The sequence below is a fragment of the Eumetopias jubatus genome, unplaced genomic scaffold, assembly GCF_037043125.1.
Source record: "Eumetopias jubatus isolate StellerSeaLion01/CBP00866 unplaced genomic scaffold, mEumJub1_p1.0 scaffold_12, whole genome shotgun sequence".
In the NCBI taxonomy this organism is placed as follows: Eukaryota; Metazoa; Chordata; class Mammalia; order Carnivora; family Otariidae; genus Eumetopias; species Eumetopias jubatus.
This window is the reverse complement of record NW_028274818.1, coordinates 106,047,890-106,066,319: the sequence shown is the minus strand read 5'-3', so window position 1 is coordinate 106,066,319 and position 18,430 is coordinate 106,047,890. Positions and strand designations below refer to the sequence as shown.

The window sequence follows — 18,430 nt, the reverse complement described above, 5'->3', positions numbered from 1 at the left end:
GGTAACTCCATTTTACGTTTTGTTGTCTCTTTCTTTGGGTGTTAGTTGTATATTCCCTCTTTTTAAACAATAAGTGTTATGAAAAGCAAACTGTATTATTCACAACTGATTTTCGATCTATTTTTAAAATTTAATGTTTTTTTTAAGTGTGTAGAACAAGTAGGGGTTTATGAATTACATGCAATAAGAAAAAATGTGAAGTCTGAACTAATTCAGAAAAGTCAATATTAAGGGAGTTTCCTGTTGTGGAATTGTTTTAAAATGAGGCTATTTTTGTAAGTGATACCTAATATGTGCGAAAAGAGCATAGAAACGATAATATTTAAATAGGCAGTGGGAGCTAATTTGCATAATGTATGTTGACATTTGCAAAACAAATTTACTTCATATGAGTCTTTGGACCAGTTCTTACTCCAGTGCCAATTAGGGTAAGGTTTACCTCTTTCTAAGCCTCTGTCTACACCACTATGTGCCCAGCGCACACTGCCTCTGAAGCAAGGTGAGCCCCTGTACTTAGGCATCGCTCAGCTCCCCACGCTGCGGGAACCGTTTCACTCAGAATAACTGGATCTGGACTCTATACATTTAATAATTTGAAGTCATCTTTGTCTTTCCTTCTGCTCTTGGCACCAGCTTAAGATGATGGCTCTATTCAGTCAACCCTTGGAAGACCCAGCTCCTGGTTGCTGCCTTCTTTGGATTTCATTTTCTACTGTTTCCCTCCACTTTCCGCTACTTTTCTGATCTAAGGAAACCATGTGCTACATAAGATCGTAGTGTTACTTTTTATTGGGGGGAATAGTTAGATATTAGTTACAACAGAATTTGTCTCTGAGAATTCTTGCAAAATAAAGTGAGTAAATCTAAAAATGCAAGACAAGTGCAGTCTTTACTACACAGGATACCTGTGATAATGTTTTAAAGAGGAGATGATGTTAAAACTGTTTCTAAATTCTGGGGCTAAGTCACTGGATACACACTAGAAAAACAAATGACAGACACCAATACCGTGAAGTGTCCTGGGAACACAAAAAACTAGGATTTTATATTTTTATATTTCTTTATTTCCTCTTTCACCATGAACTGAGCTGCTTCATGTGGTCAGCAGTGATCATAGCATAGAAACTTTTGAGGTGTTGGGTTGGCTTAGGAGTTCTTGTGAAGTCCTTTCTTATTTTAAAGCAGTTTACCATTGGGGCGCCTGGGTGGCTCAGTCGTTGAGTGTCTGCCTTTGGCTCGGGTCATGATCCCGGGGTCCTGGGTTTGAGCCCCACATCAGGCTCCTTGCTCAGTTGGGAGTCTGCTTCTCTCTCTCCCTCTGCTACTCTGTCACTCTCTCTGTCAAATAAATAAATGAAAAATCTTTAAAAAAAATGAATAAAGCAATTTACCATCAATCTATTAATTACCTCTCAATTGTCATTCAGGTATGAAGTTTTGCAATTTTGCTGGCTGTCACCAGACAAGAGACCAGCAGCCGAGGATGTGCATAGATTGCTCACCTACCTGCGGATGCAAAGCCAAAGGGACTCAGAAGTTGACTTTGAACAACAGTGGAATGCTCTTAAACCAAATACAAATAGCAGAGACACTTCAAGTAATGCTGCCTTCCCAATTCTCGACCATTTTGCCAGGGATCGGCTTGGTCGCGAGATGGAGGAGGTCCTCACCGTGACTGAGACCAGCCAGGGCCTGAGCTTTGAGTATGTCTGGGAGGCGGCTAAGCATGACCACTTTGATGAGCACAGTCGGGGCGCCCCAGACGAAGCCTTGTCCTACACAAGCATCTTTTTTCCAGTTGAAGTTTTTGAGAGTTCACTTTCAGATCCCGGGCCAGGGAAACAAGACGACAGTGGCCAGGATGTCCCCCGTGGGGCCCCTGGAGTGGTTCCTGTTTTTGATGCCCACAACCTTTCTGTTGGAAGCGACTATTACATCCAGTTGGAAGAAAAAAGCGGTAGCAACTTGGAGCTCGATTACCCGCCTGCACTGCTCACAACTGAGATGGATAACCCAGAGAAGATAAGTGATGAGACGTCCCAGTTTCTGACACTCAAGAATCTTGAATTTGAGGAGTCCAGTACAGATGAGGATTTCTTCCAAAGCAGTACAGACCCCAAAGATTCCAGCATCCCCGAGGACGTCCATGTTCCCAGGGGCCCTGAGAGCCCCTTCAACAGTATATTTAATGATCTGGACAAATCAGATGGTCTGCCCAGTCACCAAAAAATATTTGACTTAATGGAACTAAACGGAGTTCAAACGGACTTGAAGCCGACCACTTTAAGTTCAAGTCTGGATGCCTCCAGAGAGTCGGTAACAACATGCCACTTTGAGAAAGAAAAGCCCCGTAAGCTTTTTGACTCTGAGCCTCTTTGCTTATCAGAAAACCTTTTGCACCAGGATAATTTTGATCCACTGACTGTTCAAGAATTGTCAGAAAACTTTTTATTTCTTCAAGAGAAAAACTTACTAAAAGACTCATTGTCTGGCAAAGAACATGTAAATGATCTTCAAACAGAACTTAAAAACGCTGGTTTCACTGAAACAATGTTAGAAACTCCACGTAGAAATTCTTTAGATCCTGAGGTTAACTTTGCTGAAAATAAACCAGGCTTTTCTTTGTTGCAGGAAAACGTAAGCGCAAAAGGTAAAGACACAGGTGTCGTGTTCAAGGACAACACTTTGAATACCTCATCACAGTCTTCCCCGGAAGTGCAGGTACCTCCTACCTCTCTCGAAACAGAAAGAACACCTCATCATGTACCTCCAGATATGTTCCTGAAGCAGGGAGAACCCACATGTTCAGATGTCAGTGTCCATGAAGACTGTCTCTGCCAAGAAATCAGTCCAGACTCTGTGGCCGTCACAGTTGTAATCCCCTCAACTGATGCCAAAGCACACAGCATTGGCGACAGGTCCCATGACTTGACCCACCAAAGTCCAGAGACCTTGAGACTGACCAAAAGTGACTCGGTTCTTGTTGATGACCTTTTTGCCAATAAGGTGAGTATAGGAAATAATCTTCCAGAATTGAGACAGAACTTACAAAACCAGCCCCTTTCAGAAGACCATCACAGCAATAGTCTGCTGGAGAAAAACGTGGAAGCCGTGGAGACTTTGAGTCAGCTGCATTGTAAAGATGCTACAAAAGAGGGGGGCTTGGTGTCCGTCCTCTCCTCGGACTCAACCAGTCAAGACAGCCTTTTAGAAGACAGCTTGTCAACACCCATTCCGACTTCAGAACAGTCTGTGGAGACCCCAGACTCTCTGGATTCAGTGGATGTCCATGAAGTTTTATTGGGTTCGTTAGGCTCTCACACGCCTCAGAAACTCCTGCCCCCTGATAAGCCTGCAGACAGTGGCTACGAGACTGAAAACTTGGAGTCCCCTGAATGGACTCTGCACCCTGCTTCTGACGGCGCCGCAGCCTCAGAGCCGTCCACAGCAGGTGACAGCGGTCATAGCAGTTTGCCTCCCAACCCGGTCATTGTCATCTCAGACGCAGCCAATGGCCACAGAGGTACAGAAGTGACCTCGCAGACATTTGCACCTGGCCCTCAGAGCTCATACCGAGACTCTGCTTACTTCTCAGATAATGACTCTGAGCCGGATAAGAAGTCCGAGGGGGTCCCAGGACCCTCAGCTTCAGCCTTGGAATTGGTAACGGATCAGCCCCTGCCGGAGCCAGTCATTCCAGAGCAAAGTCCTGGCACCAGGGACGGTTGCCGGGAAACCAGACATGGCCAGCCAGACCAAAGTTGTCTACCTGTGTCGCAAGATTCCAGTCACCTGGAGTTGAGAGAAACGTTGGAACCGGCACCAGCTGATGTTTCCAAGCAGACACCTCCTCCTCAAGACGAGGCTGGCAGTCCCTTGAGTTTGTTGAATTCCGAGCTAAGCAGCTGTGATGACTTTGAGGCACAAGAGGAGCGCCCCTGCACGCTCGCCTCCACTGGCACCAACACCAACGAGCTCCTCGCCTTTGCAAATGCCACCCTCTGTTCCAGCAGCGCGTCAGACCTGACGGTGGAGAAGACCCTGTGCGGCCACGCCGAGGGCCACAAGTTGAAAGAGCCAGATATCGAAGGGAAATACCTGGGGAAACTTGGTGTGTCGGGCATGCTTGACCTCTCTGAGGACGGCATTGAGGCAGACGAGGAAGACGAAAACAGTGACGACTCCGACGAGGACCTGCGGGCGTTCAACCTGCACAGCCTCAGCTCTGAGTCGGAGGATGAGACCGAGCATCCCGTGCCTGTGATCCTCAGTAACGAGGATGGAAAGCACTTACGGAGCCTGTTGAAACCCTCAGCCACCGTTGCCATTGATCAGCTCCCCGATGACTGGAAAAAAGAAAAGAAGGCAGTGACATTTTTTGACGATGTCACAGTCTATCTGTTTGACCAGGTACCTGTTAACCTCCAAACTGTCATATTAGAGAATTCCAAGGTGTGTTAGGAAATCAAGTGTGCTTTGTTTTCCTGATTGCTGTTTTGAGGCCGCCAATCTGTTTTATGATTCCTCAAAAATAGGAATTTGGGGGGCCTGGGTTAAGCGTCTGCCTTTGGCTCAGGTTGTGATCTCAGGGTCCCGAGATCAAGCCCCACATTGAGCTCCCTGCGGACAGGGAACCTGCTTCTCCCTCTCCTCTCTGCTCGTGTGTGTGCATGCTCTCTCTCGCTCTCTCTCAAATAAATAGGAATTTGGGTTGGTTACAGTTTCAAGAATATGCAGAAATGTAGTTTGAACAGGGAACTATTAAATGAAGGGAAGGAGACCTGGATGCCCCTTCTGGATTTGCTGACAGAGTCCTACTGAAATCAGCTCCTCTTTACAGACCAAATTTCCATAATCAGCAGTTGGCAGCAATAGCCAGCACGCAGGTGCAGGCTGGAACAGTCCATGGCTCACAGGTAGCCCCAGAGGTGCCGGCCACAGGTGGTCCCTGCGGATTGGGACCAGGCAGCGGTGGAATCTGAGACCCTCCCGCCCTCCTGTGCCTGCTGAGCACTGCTCTGTGAGCTCAGACTTCAGCCTCTCTACAAATGAAGGGCTGAAGATTTTCTTGCATCTGTTAATTGATTTCTTTTTTAGAGCAGGGACACAAGCAGGGGGAGTGGGAGAAGGAGAAGCAGGCTTCCCACAGAGCAGGAAGCCCGATGCGGGGGCTCGATCCCAGGACCCTGGGATCATGACCTGAGCCGAAGGCAGACGCTTAACGACTGAGCCACCCAGGCACCCCTGTTAATTGATTTCTAGGCTAATTCCGTTAAGGTCAGAGAGCAGGTTTGGTATTGTTTCAGTTCCTCTGAACTTACAGAGGTTTGTTTTAGAGCCTGGCCGTGGTCTGTCTTGGTGAATGTTCCGTGTGTACTTGAAAGAATGTGCCTAGGGGCGCCTGGGTGGCTCAGTCGGTTAAGCATCTGCCTTCGGCTCAGGTCATGATCCCAGGGTCCCAGGATGGAGCTCCGCGGGGAGCCTGCTTCTCCCTCTCCCTCTGCTCATGCACGTGTGTGTGCACTCTCCTCCCCCCGCCCCCCCCCATTTAAGTAAATTTTGAAAAATCTTTAAAAAGAAAGAGCCTGTCAGGTCTAGATGGTTGATAGTGTTCAGTTCTTCTACACTGCTGCTGATTTTCCTGTGTGCCAGGAGTCCATCTGTGGTGGGGGGAGGGGGGAAGAGAGAGAGGGCGGGAGGAGGGAGGGGTTTTGAAGTCTCCAGCTGCGATTGTGGATTTGACTCTCTCTTCATTTCCGTTCATTTGTGCTGCTTCTGTTTTGTGGCTCTGTTAGCTGCATGGACATTTAAGATCACTAGATCTTGAAAAGGTCGAACTTGACCTGTTTTATTGTTACATAACGTCCTTCTGTATTATTTTGTCGGATACTCATGTAGCCACTCGTGGTTTTCTCTTGATTGGTATTTGCATGATGTGTCTTTCTTCGTCCTTGTACTTTCAGTGTTACTGTACCATTATGGTTGACATTAGTTTCTTGTGAATAGCAAAGAGTTTCTTTATTCTGAAAAATTCTCTCTTAATTGATGGTTTTAGGCCACTTACATTTAATAAAATTGGTCTTGTTTGCATTTTGGCGTACTATTTTATTCACTGTTTCTGTTTGCTCCTCTGGTTCTTGCTTCCTCCTTCCTTCCTGTCGTCTTTGTGGTAATTTAAGCATTTTTTAGTATTACCTTTGAATTTATCTATCGCATTTTTTGCTGTGTATCTTCTCTCAGTATAGTTTTTCTGTAGTGGTTTTGGAGATTACAATACACGTACTTGACTCTTTACAATCTATTTAGAGTCAGCACTTTACCATTTCATGTGGAATGCAGAAACTTTATTACCGTTGTCTGGTATATTCCAGGCACGGACACTGAAGCCCCATCAGACAGTGCTCCGCATTTTACTCCCAGCGATCAAACATGTTTTAAGAAGCTCAAGGGGATCAAAAACTAATGATGTAATGTATGGTGATTAACATAACATAAGAAAAGAAAAGAAAAGAAAAACTCAAGGGGAGACTAATCGGGTTCTGTATACCAAGACAGTCCCTACCATTTCTCTCTTTACATTTTTGATGTTCTAGGATTCTTTCCCTTCTGTTTGAAGAAGTTTGTTTGGCCTTTTTTTCCTTTTTTTTTTTTTTTTTTTTAAATCAAACCTACTGACAGATAATCTTCATTTCCCTCATTCCTTAAGGATATTTTCTCTGAATATAGAATTCTGAGTTGACTGTTCTCTCAGTATTATGTCTGATTGCTGCCAGGATTTCTTTCTTTGCAAAATTTCTTTTTCTTCTTAGCAGTTTGATTATTGGCATGGATTTCTTTGAATTTACCCTGTTTCAAATTTGCTGAGCATCTTGAATCTGTAGTCTTATGTCTTTCACCAAATTCAAGAACCTTTCAGCCATTATTTGCCTGAATGCTTTCTTTCATCACGCTCCAGGTCCCCTCCGGCTGACATGCCAGTGTCAGACTGTGGTGTGTGGCCCATTGGCTCTTTCTTCAGTTTTCATTGTTGTTCAGATTGGGTCATTTCTGTTGATCTCCTTCAAACTCACTCACTCTTGGTCATCTCCATTCTGATACTAAGTCCATCCACGGGGCTTTTAGGTTTCAGCTGCTGTGTTTTTCTATTTTGAAATTGGCATTTTATTATTATTTTTATCTCTTTTGCCGAAACTTTTGTCTATTTACGTTCATTTCAAGAACGTTTCCTCTTGCTTGTAGGAACGTTTTCATGATAGCCTTTCAGAGAATCTCAGCATCTGTGTCACCTTGGCATGGTATCTGTAGATTGTCTTGTGCATTGAGAGTTTCCTGATTCTTTGTATCCGGACTGATTTTAGATTGTATCCTTAGTGTGTTACGTGACTCTGTGTCTTGTTTAGATTCTAAGGAGACTGCTGACATTTTTGTTCTAGCAGGCATTGACCCATTGGGATTCAGGTCACAAGTTCTAACCGTCCTTCTGTGGATTGGGGTTCCCCTTTCAAAGCTTTTGCTGTACCATTTGAGTCTGTCCTCTGCATGTGCCCCCCACTGGCCAGGATGGATCTTGGCCATGGTCCGCCCTGCAGTTCAGTTCTTAGAGCTTTGGTGTGCTTTTGAGAGTCAGCTCTAGCACGCGCAGCTCGGAGGTAAGGCGGGAGCTCATAAACTTGATGGGGTCGCTTTCCTGAGCTTCTCCCTCTCCGTGCTGTCTCTGGTACTTCCGGTTGTCTTGCGCCCCCCACCCCCAAGAGCTGGGGCTTTCGTTAGCACCCTGTGTTGCTCACTTCATGCCGCTCGACAGAGGAAGACAAGCATTGGGCTTCTCACTCTCTGGGGTGGCAGTTCCTCCAGGCGGAGAGGGAGGTCACCTCCCTCAGGGTATAGGTGCCTGTCACCCCAGGATTGCTCGGGGCTAGGGAGCAAGAGAATGGAGGGGGAAAATGTAGAATCCCCCCGCCCAGCCTCCGAGGGTCAGAAGACCTCCTGCCTGCTTCAGAACCAGAACCAAAGGGCTTCCGGAGCTCTCTCTGTCCACCCCCGTGGCCACTTTGGATCTCGAGCTGTGCTGGGTCCAGGCCCGGAGCCGTTGAGGCAGGGGCAGTGGGAGGACAGCAGATGCACGGCTGCGTTGGTGTACTTTGAGTTCTGGCGTTCTTGCCCAACCGGCCTGCTATGTTTACTTTTCGGAGGTCTCCGGCAGCTGCTGCATGCATTCTGTGCGGCGTCAGAACTGCTTTGGTGGGAGAGACGGGGCTGTGTGTTCCTATTGCAGCTTCCCCAGGCCCGGAGCCCACCCTCTCGGTCAGACACAGTGCTGGCCTGCCACGTGTACACTGGAGCGGGGGAGGGGGTGGGGCTCTCTGGAGAGCAGGCCTTCGCTGATGGGGATTTCTCTTTGGCTTTTCAGGAGACCCCAACCAAAGAGCTGGGGCACTGTGGAGGAGATGCACGTGGCCCTGAGTTGAACAGCCCGGCACCTTCTTCAGGCTCTCCCTACCTGAGCAGGTGCATAAATTCGGAAAGCTCAACTGATGAAGAAGGTACCTCACTTCACTGATGGGTTTAAAAAGAAACTAAAAAATAGTGCTTTGTGAATAAGGTGAACTTTTTGGAGGATAACATCACAGATTGTTTTAAATGACACTCTTAAGACACCCGGGAGCAGCTCTGCCATCTGTCAGGCCCGAGTCGGTTCTGGTCGATCTGCAGGGCACACCTGTGTGCTTGCCCCCCTCTCCCCCCGCCCCCCGCGATTCTCTGTTCTGTTGTAAAAGGAGAACTGTTTTTATTTTTTCTTTTTAGGTGGAGGCTTTGAATGGGATGACGACTTCTCCCCCGACCCTTTTATGTCGAAGACAACAAGTAACCTTCTTAGTTCTAAGCCTTCTCTTCAGACGTCCAAGTACTTCTCGCCACCTCCGCCGCCCCGGAGTGCGGAACCGAGCTGGCCTCACACACCGCCGTATTCCAGATTCTCCATCTCTCCTGCCAACATCGCCAGCTTTTCTCTCACACACCTTACTGACTCGGACATCGAACAAGGAGGTGAGAGGAGGTGGGGGCCAGCCTGGGAGACCATCCCTGCTGGACTTGCGTGCTTATTAATTTGGTGCCTTCCTAGTGTTTGCAGCATCGATTGTAAGAAAATCTTTTACGAGGCCCTCACAGTCCTGAGCGCACGCTCTCGGAGCCAAGTCCCCCACGTGTGGGCCTCTGTCACTCCACACACCGAGTGCTCCTCGAGCTGCCCCCTTGCAGCCCCTGTTGGGCGAGGCAGCCCGGTGGCGGCCTGGCTCCAGCGCGTCTGCCACCTTCTTTTCTCCTTTCTCCCTTTTTGCCACAACCCCCTCCACCCCCCGCCCCTTTCTGCTGCTTTCCCCCAGAGAGAAGCCGTTCTCAAAAACACTTGGCCCGAGATTTTGGGATTGAGCCCAAATGGGCTCTGGCTCTTCCCAGGGAATATTGATTTTGCCATTAAGTCTTGGTCTTGTGTGATAGCAGAGGCCTGGGTGGGAAGTCACGGGCAGGGCGCATTTGAAGTGGTATTATCTGAACATATGGATCCTTTTTTCCCCATAACCCGATTGGAAGATAAATGCTAATAGGTACATATTTTGATTTGAAGGTTGCAGTTAAGATACTAACTATGAAACATAAAGAGCTTTCATTTGTGCTCGTGCTCTGTTTAATTGTGCCGATTAGATAACGCCCATTACCTAGGGATCTGTCAGAGATCAGGGCTGACTTTCTCCTGGGCCCTGAGCACGGACACTGAGTGGCGTGCGAGCTGAGCAGATGTGTGCGCGGGAGTGCGCCGGAGTCTGGCAGGTGCCGCTGTGACAGGAAGCTCCACGGCTCGAGCAGGTGGTGGGCAGCCCCACCGCCAGCTTCAGTTCCTCTTTCCGTAGCGCAGGTCACATGCTGTCCACGCTATTTTTATCTGTGCCGATCACTTCGCAAACCCGGCTTTGCTTGTTCTCCCTGAACTAGGAAGCAGCGAAGACGGAGAAAAGGATTAGGTGGACACAGATGTGCTGCCGGGCCCCGGGCCGCTCCCCCAGGGCGGCACTCCTGCACCGAGCCCAGCGGCGACATCCCTCCACGTCGGCTGCAGCGGGCCCGGCCCAGGAGAGAGACTCAGGCGGCCGGGACGGAGCTGCGCTGGCTCCGTGCCCACGGCGGGCAGCCCGGCGGGGGAGGCTCTGGGCCGCTCTCACCCGCCGGAGGTGCTCGCGCCCTGGTCATCCTTGGGGAGCGTCGACCCTGCTCTGGTGTGTGGGGAACTGAAGGCTCGGGGTTGTTTTCCGTGCGGGGTGTTCTCCGCCTCCACACCTGTGCATCCCTTCTGTGCGTGAGGGCCCAGGGGAGCACGATGGGAATGGGCACCAGTGAGCCATATTTATTATTTTTAAAGAAATCACTAATTGCTTTCTGTAATTGCACTGTGGATAAATGTTCTAGGAGTACCTGATATTGTACAGAATCGTAAATTATTCAAGGAAAATAAGGCAGGTCAAGCTGGTGCTATCCACTAGTTTGATTTCTTTCTCTGTTTTATAGTTTGTTTGCTCTGCATGGTACTTGTAAAGTTTAAATTTTTGAGTGTTCTGCTGTCTAGAATTGTTGGAATTGTACATATGGTACTTTTTCGTAAATGATACATGATTCCTAATGTTAGTGTTTTTTGTTCTTATAGGAAGTACTTTTGATGAGTCCAAAAAGACTGCTTTGTTCTGTTGACCGAATGAAACATACGTTTGTCTCTTTCTATAACGCAGGTTCCTTGTAGCAAGTGACGCTTCTCTGAGGAGCTGAAGGGTCTTGCAGCCCCTCTGTGTGATTCTCTCACCCCACTCCCCCATTTTTTTAGACCCTTCGGTTAAACTTGACAGGTGGTTCACCCCAGAAGTCCACTTCGGGTCAGAACGTCCGGGTGTCTGTCCTGCCCCTCTCCCTGGGAGCCGTGCTCTGCTGTGGCCCCTGAACCACCTCCCCTCACGCCGGCTCCTCTGCTTAGTGTTTGGAAGCACAGGCTGCTGGGGCTTCGGTGTCCCTGTAGCTCCTTCCTTCAGCCGCTGCCAAACTCTAAGGAGGAAGCTGCCCGTGCAGGGCTCTGGTTGCCGAGGACAGTCTGAGTTCATTCTGTTTGTACATACTGGGTGTTGAGCTTTCAAATAACGTCCAGAGTTTTTCCTGGAGTTTTCCTGGAAGAACCACCCCGCGTCACGGCCAGCGGCGGCCGGGCTCTGTAACCGAGGAGATACACTACATCCCGCAGCTGGGAGCAGGGACGAGAGACCATGGCGAGCCTGCGCAGCCAGCACGTCCTCCTGGTTGGGACCTCCCACCCGGATGCGGCCCTGGGACTCATCTGCACTGACCCTTCCCTTCTGCATTAAGCACCACGTTTTCCCCTTGCCTTGAAAAGGACCGAGTGTGTCCAGCGCCACCTCCTAATGTTGCCAGGAATTGGGTGTTCATGATAAAAAGCTGACCTCATTCTGCACTCTGTGCGTTCTGCTTTGACATCAGGAAGTTTCCAGGGACTAGAGCAGCATGTGTTGAAGGAGGCTTGGCATGTCCGCTGTGAAGCCGTGTATACCGGGGTCGGGTGTCGGGTCTGTGGTCACCACCCTGGCCCTTCACCCCAAATGTTTTCCGGTGCTGATTTGCTTCCCCGACTCCAGCGTAACACAGGTCCACTGGGGCTGCGTGATAGAAATCCCAGCAACCCTGGTCCTAGCGCAAGATGCAGTTGTGTATACTGGCTAGAGTTTACAAAGTAAATTATGACCTTTATTATCAATTCTAGTTCGCTCCACTAACGTTTTATACTAGCAATAACTTTCCCGAGCAAGAACTCAGAATGGAGAAAGAGCCCCCTTTACTCTCCACTTGGTGTGAGCAGGGAGCTGAACAAGGAAAAGTTAATAGGGCATTAGAAGGTGATTTTGCCAAAACTGTCATAACTCTGAATTTCTTGCTATGAGGACTTCCTGAGTTTCCTGAATTTTTACATCTAACTATCAGTCTTTGTTGAGAGATATATGAGAGGTGATAATTAATACAAGTTTTTTCAAACTATAACGAGTTCAGATTTCATGACTAAAGTCAAGCAGATCCATAGAATATATAGTCTTCTTGTATAATCAGCCCGGGATAAATTTATTGATATGTGGGGGCTGTACCTTTTCCACTATGATTAAGGAGATTTTAACAACCTAATTCCCATTTTAATTTATTTTAGGTCTATCTTGCTGTCATGATTAATTGCCAAAAGAAAGCATTTTATACATTGAGTTGGGGGGGTGGGTTGGAGTAGTAAATCTTACTGTGGTGTTGCATGGTGGGGAAGATTTTATATTTATAATAAACATGTGAGTCAACATGTTCTTTTGAAATCTCAAGCAATACACGGGAAACCAATTATGTAGATTAGAATTTTTGGCCCATCTTTGAAGTGTCAGCATGTGCTTTGTTGTTCAAGTCAGGTTTTCTTTTTGTTTTTTGGTGTTTTTTTTTTTTTTTAACTACGTTGGTTACCAATAGTGGGTTTTCAGACCGAACTTGTTCTAATAAGTTATGCAATGAAATAAATCAGTGGAATTCTCCAGATAATATGGGTGAGGTTAATAATACCTGGTTCACAGTGGTATTTTCCTGGCCTTCTTTGGAATCTATCAGGTTTTAATTTGTGCTACTCTGGTGGAGTTTACGTATTTTAAATCCTATAATAAAAAGAACCTTCATTTCCTTCCTAGCTAGATGTTAATTTGTGTTATCAAACGATCCTGTCCATAAGTCAGAAAAAGAAATGTAAAAAAATAAAAAAGTGCTCCCCAAATCCTTCTGGAACTTGGACTGTGCATCTGGGTAAGAAGCCATTCATCTTAAGGGTGAAGAAGCTCTGTGAAGCTGAATTGAAAACAGAGCATTCGTTCTATTTTTAAATGTACAGGTGATTGTTTCTATAGAAATGGGTTTTATCTTAGAAAAGTCTTTGTATGTTTTGCTGCCGTAAAACGCCTTTCAGAACCACTCCCTCGTATTCATATTTTCCATAGGGTACTTGTAGGGTTAGCGACTTACTGCATGTCTGTCCTGGGGGCCCCGGGGCGTGAGGGAGGCAGCGCCTGGTTTTGCCCTACTCAGCCCACCATCTGACAGTTCGGGAAGTGAGCCCAGTGTTAGGCTCCGAATGTTGGGCTTCAGTGATAGGGGCTTCAGAATAATAGCCTTATGAGAAGTAGCCTTAAAATAAGAATGGGTAACTCAATTACTTCAGATTTCAATCCCATAAACAATATTCCTGATAGTAGCGGGGCTGGCTCCAGTTTTGGCTATTAACAAACTCCTCTTTAGTACACAGGTAAATTCTGAAAGATGCGTAGACAGTACTGAACTACCAACAACCTGTTACCCAAAGGGCTTGAACTAGGTTGTTCAGGCTCACACAAGCGCAGGCAGACCTTACCAATGGGCCGGTGTGTGCATCCACTGTTGAATCTGGTCTGCAAGTGAGGACCCATGGGGGCAGTCACACCCACGCAGCTTCCCTGTTGTGCTTTAACACAGTTGTGAGAGGTTCACGGCAATATCACAGCTAATGAACTTTCAGTTTAAATTGTGTACATTTTTAAATTGTAAGATTTTTACTGTATATTGATGCATAGTGTGATTCAATAAATTGCTTGTAATTTAAAAACTATTTAATATTCAAAATAAATATAGTTATATATTTATAAACTCTGTTGCTGCGTTTCTTTCCTGTTTTTTCCCCCTGCTCTGCGAGGCCCAGGGCTGGTGACCTGGCAATGCCCTGCAGTGGGCACTAGCAGCCAGTGGCCCTGGGTCACTCACTGCCCCTGTCTAGAGAAAGCGTGCCCTTTTCCATGACCTACATCCCCCATGCTCCTGAGAACACGAAAGTCTGTATAATCACTGAAAAACTGAACTTGCAAATGTCATGCTTGTGCTGCCTCAAAGTGTATCTGTAATCGGAAGCCTTTATTGATGAGTTTCGGAAGCATTTTAATTTCTGAGATACAGCCTCTACTGAGCTATACGCCAAGAGGCTAATCCGCTCAGCACCAAGCCTCCCTCAGTGGCCCTCGTTCCCCTGTCCCAGCCGCCAGGAGCGCAGTAACAGCCTCCTACCAAGCAGGACTGGCCCCGACTTCGGTCCCACCAACTCCCCCGAGACCCTCAGGGGCTAGATGGAGACTAGGAGCACCCCTGTGAGGCCCTCGGAGAAGTGCGAGATCAGCGCTGACCCTGATCCTGCTGGTCACAAGGCGCGGGAGGCCAGGCCCACGCGGGACCTCACGGCACTGCAGGTGCGCCCCATCAGCCTGGAAGAACCCCTAAGCCTCCGCCCACGCGGGACCTCACGGCACTGCAGGTGCGCCCCATCAGCCTGGAAGAACCCCTAAGCCGGAGGCTGCTTTTAACACCTTTTCAGGCTGCTGTGAAGGGTAAGGAAACGGAGGCAGGCAGGCCGGCGATTAAGCAAAGCAGGTGGATGGAAGCCGGGTTTTGAGCCCAAGCTGAGCACCTCTCGCCTCGCTGGAGACCTCGGGAGACCTCGGACCACGTAGGTCCCCGTGACCCGCACGCAGCGGCGGGGCAGGGCTCCGCCCACTCGCCCCTGGACCTGCGCCGGGCGGAGTGCTGGGGGGTGGGGGACCTCGCGAAGCCCCCGGGGGCTGCTACCCCTTTGAGAAACTAGTGTTACTGCAAAATGGCTTTTCCGCCAACTCTTCCTCGGGCTTCGGCTCGCCAAGGCCAGGCGCGGCGGCCAGGCGCGGTCCCAGGGCTTCCCTCCGCGCCCGCGGGCTCGCAGACGCCTCAGTCTCCCACTCCGCCGAATGGGCTCTAGACCCGGGCTCCGCGCGGCGGGCAGGCTCCGGCCGCCGGGAGTCGGGGTGGGAGGGGGGCGCGGGGGGGGGCGGTGGCGCCGCCCCGCCTCCCTGCCCGCAGGTGCGCCCCCGCCCCCCGCCGCCGGGCAGGGACACGCGCACACCGACCCCGCCCCGGCCCCGCCCCGCGGGCTCATTTACATGCGGCCGCGGCCCCGCCCGGGGCGGCTAAAGCGACGTGTCCTTGTCCCCCGTGGGCAGCCCCGGCGCGTGCAGCTGCGGATCTCCAGGTAAGTGGTGGGGGGGGGGTCCCGGTGGGGCCGAGGGGAGAGGAACGAGCGGCGGGTCCTGGTGGGGTCGGGGTGAGGGGGCGGAAACGTGGGGGGGGGCCGCCCACGTGGTGGGACTGGGGGCTGTGGCAGGCCCGGGCCACTGTCGACCTCTGACCGCGGACAGCTGCCCCATGTCCGCAGCGGTTCTGGCCCCAGTGTCTTCCCTGCATGTGTGACATCCAGCGGGCCGCGGGTCCGGGACCTCGGCTGGAGCGGGCGCCTGTCCATCAGGGCAGATGGGAGGCACGGCAACCTCAGGCAGACCCTGCGCTGAGCTAGCGTCCCGCCACGTCCCTGGGTGGTCTGAGAAAAGTGTTGAAGGCCACCGAGGCTCAGGGGGCAGGGAGGAGCGGGGGGCCAGGGAAAGGTCCCCGGATCAGCCCATGTCCAGTTGAGAGGGGGCACCAGAGAAAAGTCGGAGGGGATCACCTTGAGGTCAAACGGGAATGGGGTGGGGGTTCGGCTCAGGGCTTCCGTGTGTGAGGGGGAAAGGGCCTGGGGTCACTGTGCACCAAGTGGTCAGCTGCCACTGGGCAGTGAGGGGGCTGCCGGGCACAGCTGCCCTGAGTGTCCACGGGGCGTCCTAAGCATCCACCAGCCTGCCGTGTGACCACAGGGTGGCCTGTGTTCTGGATTTCAGTTCCGAGGGCCTCCCTGAGAGCCACCCCCCGCGGAGACAACTAGCCTGGAGCCATGAAGACCAAGAACCGGCCCCCCAGGCGCCGGCTGCCCCTGCAGGACACGGAGGCCACCGCAGGGGAACGGACCCCGGACAGGCCCCAGCAGGGCTCGGGGCTGGAGCTGGCCAAGGGCCTGCGGAGCAGGGCGGCGCGGGCGGAGGGTGGGCGCCGGCGGCCGGGGCCCTCGGGGCCCGGCGGCCGGCGGGAGAGCAGCGTCCAGCGGCGGCTGGAGAGCAATGAGCGGGAGCGGCAGCGCATGCACAAGCTGAACAACGCGTTCCAGGCGCTGCGGGAGGTCATCCCGCACGTGCGGGCTGACAAGAAGCTCTCCAAGATCGAGACGCTCACGCTGGCCAAGAACTACATAAAGTCGCTGACCTCCACCATCCTGACTATGTCCAGCGGTCGCCTGCCAGGCCTGGACGGGCCGGGCCCCAAGCTCTACCAGCACTACCAGCAGCAGCAGGTGGCCGGGGGCGCGCTGGGGGCCACCGAGCCCCAGCCCGAGGGCCACCTGCAGAGGTACTCCACGCAGATCCACAGCTTCCGAGAGGGCTCCTAGCGCCTGGCCTGGGGGCCGGCGGCCGGGCCCGCTCCTCCCGGTCCTGCTGCCTCCGCGCCGAGAGCCCCAGCTTGGTGGTGACACCCCGCGTGGACGTGGGCCCCGGCGGTGGCTCCGTTTTCCCTGAACGCTCAGCTGCCCTCTGCGGAGCACGTCCTGGCCTCTAGGGGCCAAGACCGGTGAGTGGCCTGGTCCAGGCCATGGCTCTGGGCCACGTGAGGCCCAAAGCTCCACAGAGGTCCCAGGACCTGCTTTTTAATGGACTAGGGCCCCACTGGACAGGCCTTTGTAACTAAATTCTCTTCACTCCCAACTCCCTCCTGAGGCAAGGCGAGATTCCAGGAAAAGGTCAGCCTGGGTAAGTCTCCCCAGTAACTGCGGAGGCCCAGGCCCCAGAAGGGTCCTCCTCCAGCCTGCGATGTAGCCTCCTCGTTCGGGGTAAACTGAGGCACAGAGCGAGCAGAGCCCACGGCCACGGAGTGTGGCTAAGCAGACATGATTGATGCGTGTAATTCAGCATGTGTCAGATAGAAACCCCCAAGCCCCTAGAAATACTAATCCGATTACCTCAAATTAATTCTAAAGAGACCTTGGCGGGAAGAGCGGCTCGGACCTTTTCCTACCTCCGCCTGGGTGGGGGCTCCTGACTGTGGAGGGGAACGCGGCCTGGCGCTGCGGGGCCGGAGTCAGGTCCGGGAGGGAGGCTGGGAGTCGCTGCCTTCCTCTGCGTCCCACCCATCATACTGGTCACTGCCGGGGTCATGTCAGTGGCAGAGGACGGTCTGACAGACCTTCCGGGTGTTCTTGGGCCCTGCGTGGAGCCGGGGGCCCGGCAGGGCTCCTCCGTGGGAAGGAGCCTGGGTTGGCAGGAGCTGCCCTCCCCCACCCGGTGCTGCTCCTTCGGGGCAGGCCCGGGCAGTTCGCCAGGCCCCTGGCTGCCTCGGGCCAAGCTTCCTTCTGTGGCGACAGGCTTGGCGACTTCGCTCTCAACGCCCCCTGGCATCTCTCCTCCCTCATCCCTGTGCCTCAGGCAGGAACCCCAGTGACAGGGGCCGTGGGGAGGGTAGGGGTGGCCTGGCACCTGAGGCCAGAGCTGTCCCCGAGGCGCCGGGGGGCCAAGCCCCTCCTGGGTGGGAGCCCGAGCAGCGCGGGAGCAGGGCTGCCCCAGCGGAGGGCCGCCTCCCGCCCTCCCAACGCCGGTGGTCCCAGCCCCAGCCGCTTAATCCACTGCCAGGCTTGGCGTCAGCAGCAAGGACGGCAGAGAGCCGAACAGCCATTAGCCGCATCGGTCCTCACTTTCCAGGTCAGGCACTGGCTGGACCCTCCGCGGGCCGCATGCCAGGCCCGCCGGAGGGTGGCCCTGGGAGGCCTGGTCTGGCCGCAGCCATCCTTCAGCATGGTCGGGTGGGGACCCAGGTGCTCCTGGCCTGCCCCTCGGAGGCGGCCACTCGGGAAAGTCCGTGGTCAGGACATCCTGCCCATGGGAGCCGAGGTCGGGGGCCGCTGGGAGCTCGGGACTGATGGGGCCCGTGCTCCCCGTGGGTGCCCTGCTGGCCGGGACCCAGCGCAAGGCCTGCAGAGCTCAGTGCACCCCCGAACTGGCTGAAGGAACCGACAGACTGAGCTGAGGGCACTGGGCGGGGGGGGGGGGGCGCCCAGCAGAGGCTCGGTCCGGGAGACCGTGCCCGATGACCAGGGGTGGTGTGAGGGTCTGTGGGTCACCACCTTGCGGATGACAGCTTTCAGAGCTCCTTCTGTCCCAAACTGGCACCTGCATCCACTCTGCTTCCCAGAGGGTGACCTGGGCCCAGATGTCTGGTCCTTCTTCCCCTGTGGCCTCATCACAAAAGACCCTTAAAGGTCCCAGTCGAGCTTTGGGGTGTTAAATATGGGGGGCAGGGGAGGGGAAAGGTCTGGTGACGGGCCAGTGAGGCCTGCTGCTGGGTCTGCTCCCTCGGCCTTTGTCTTGGGCCCTCCTGCCCTGCAAGGGCGCCC

At 52.3% G+C, this 18,430-nt stretch overlaps 2 protein-coding genes across 3 annotated transcripts in view; both read left to right on the top strand.

Annotated features, from left to right (window-relative positions):
• The window catches only part of LMTK2 (lemur tail kinase 2), an 89,712-nt gene extending 75,963 nt beyond the window's left edge, over positions 1-13,749 (top strand). For both annotated transcript variants that reach the window (XM_088016713.1, XM_028088416.2), the window contains exons 11-14: positions 1,428-4,410; positions 8,411-8,543; positions 8,806-9,048; positions 9,994-13,749. In XM_088016713.1, the coding sequence (XP_087872839.1) occupies positions 1,428-4,410; positions 8,411-8,543; positions 8,806-9,048; positions 9,994-10,022 (3,388 nt within the window). In that variant the 3' untranslated portion in view covers positions 10,023-13,749. The remainder of the gene's footprint in view (positions 1-1,427; positions 4,411-8,410; positions 8,544-8,805; positions 9,049-9,993) is intronic.
• Positions 13,750-15,078: 1,329 nt separating this feature from the next.
• BHLHA15 (basic helix-loop-helix family member a15) lies at positions 15,079-18,063 on the top strand. Its single transcript, XM_028088466.2, has 2 exons — positions 15,079-15,151; positions 15,834-18,063. The coding sequence occupies exon 2, from the start codon at positions 15,887-15,889 to the stop codon at positions 16,433-16,435; it is 549 nt and encodes a 182-aa protein (XP_027944267.1). The 5' UTR covers positions 15,079-15,151; positions 15,834-15,886; the 3' UTR covers positions 16,436-18,063.
• The last annotated feature ends 367 nt before the right edge of the window (positions 18,064-18,430 follow it).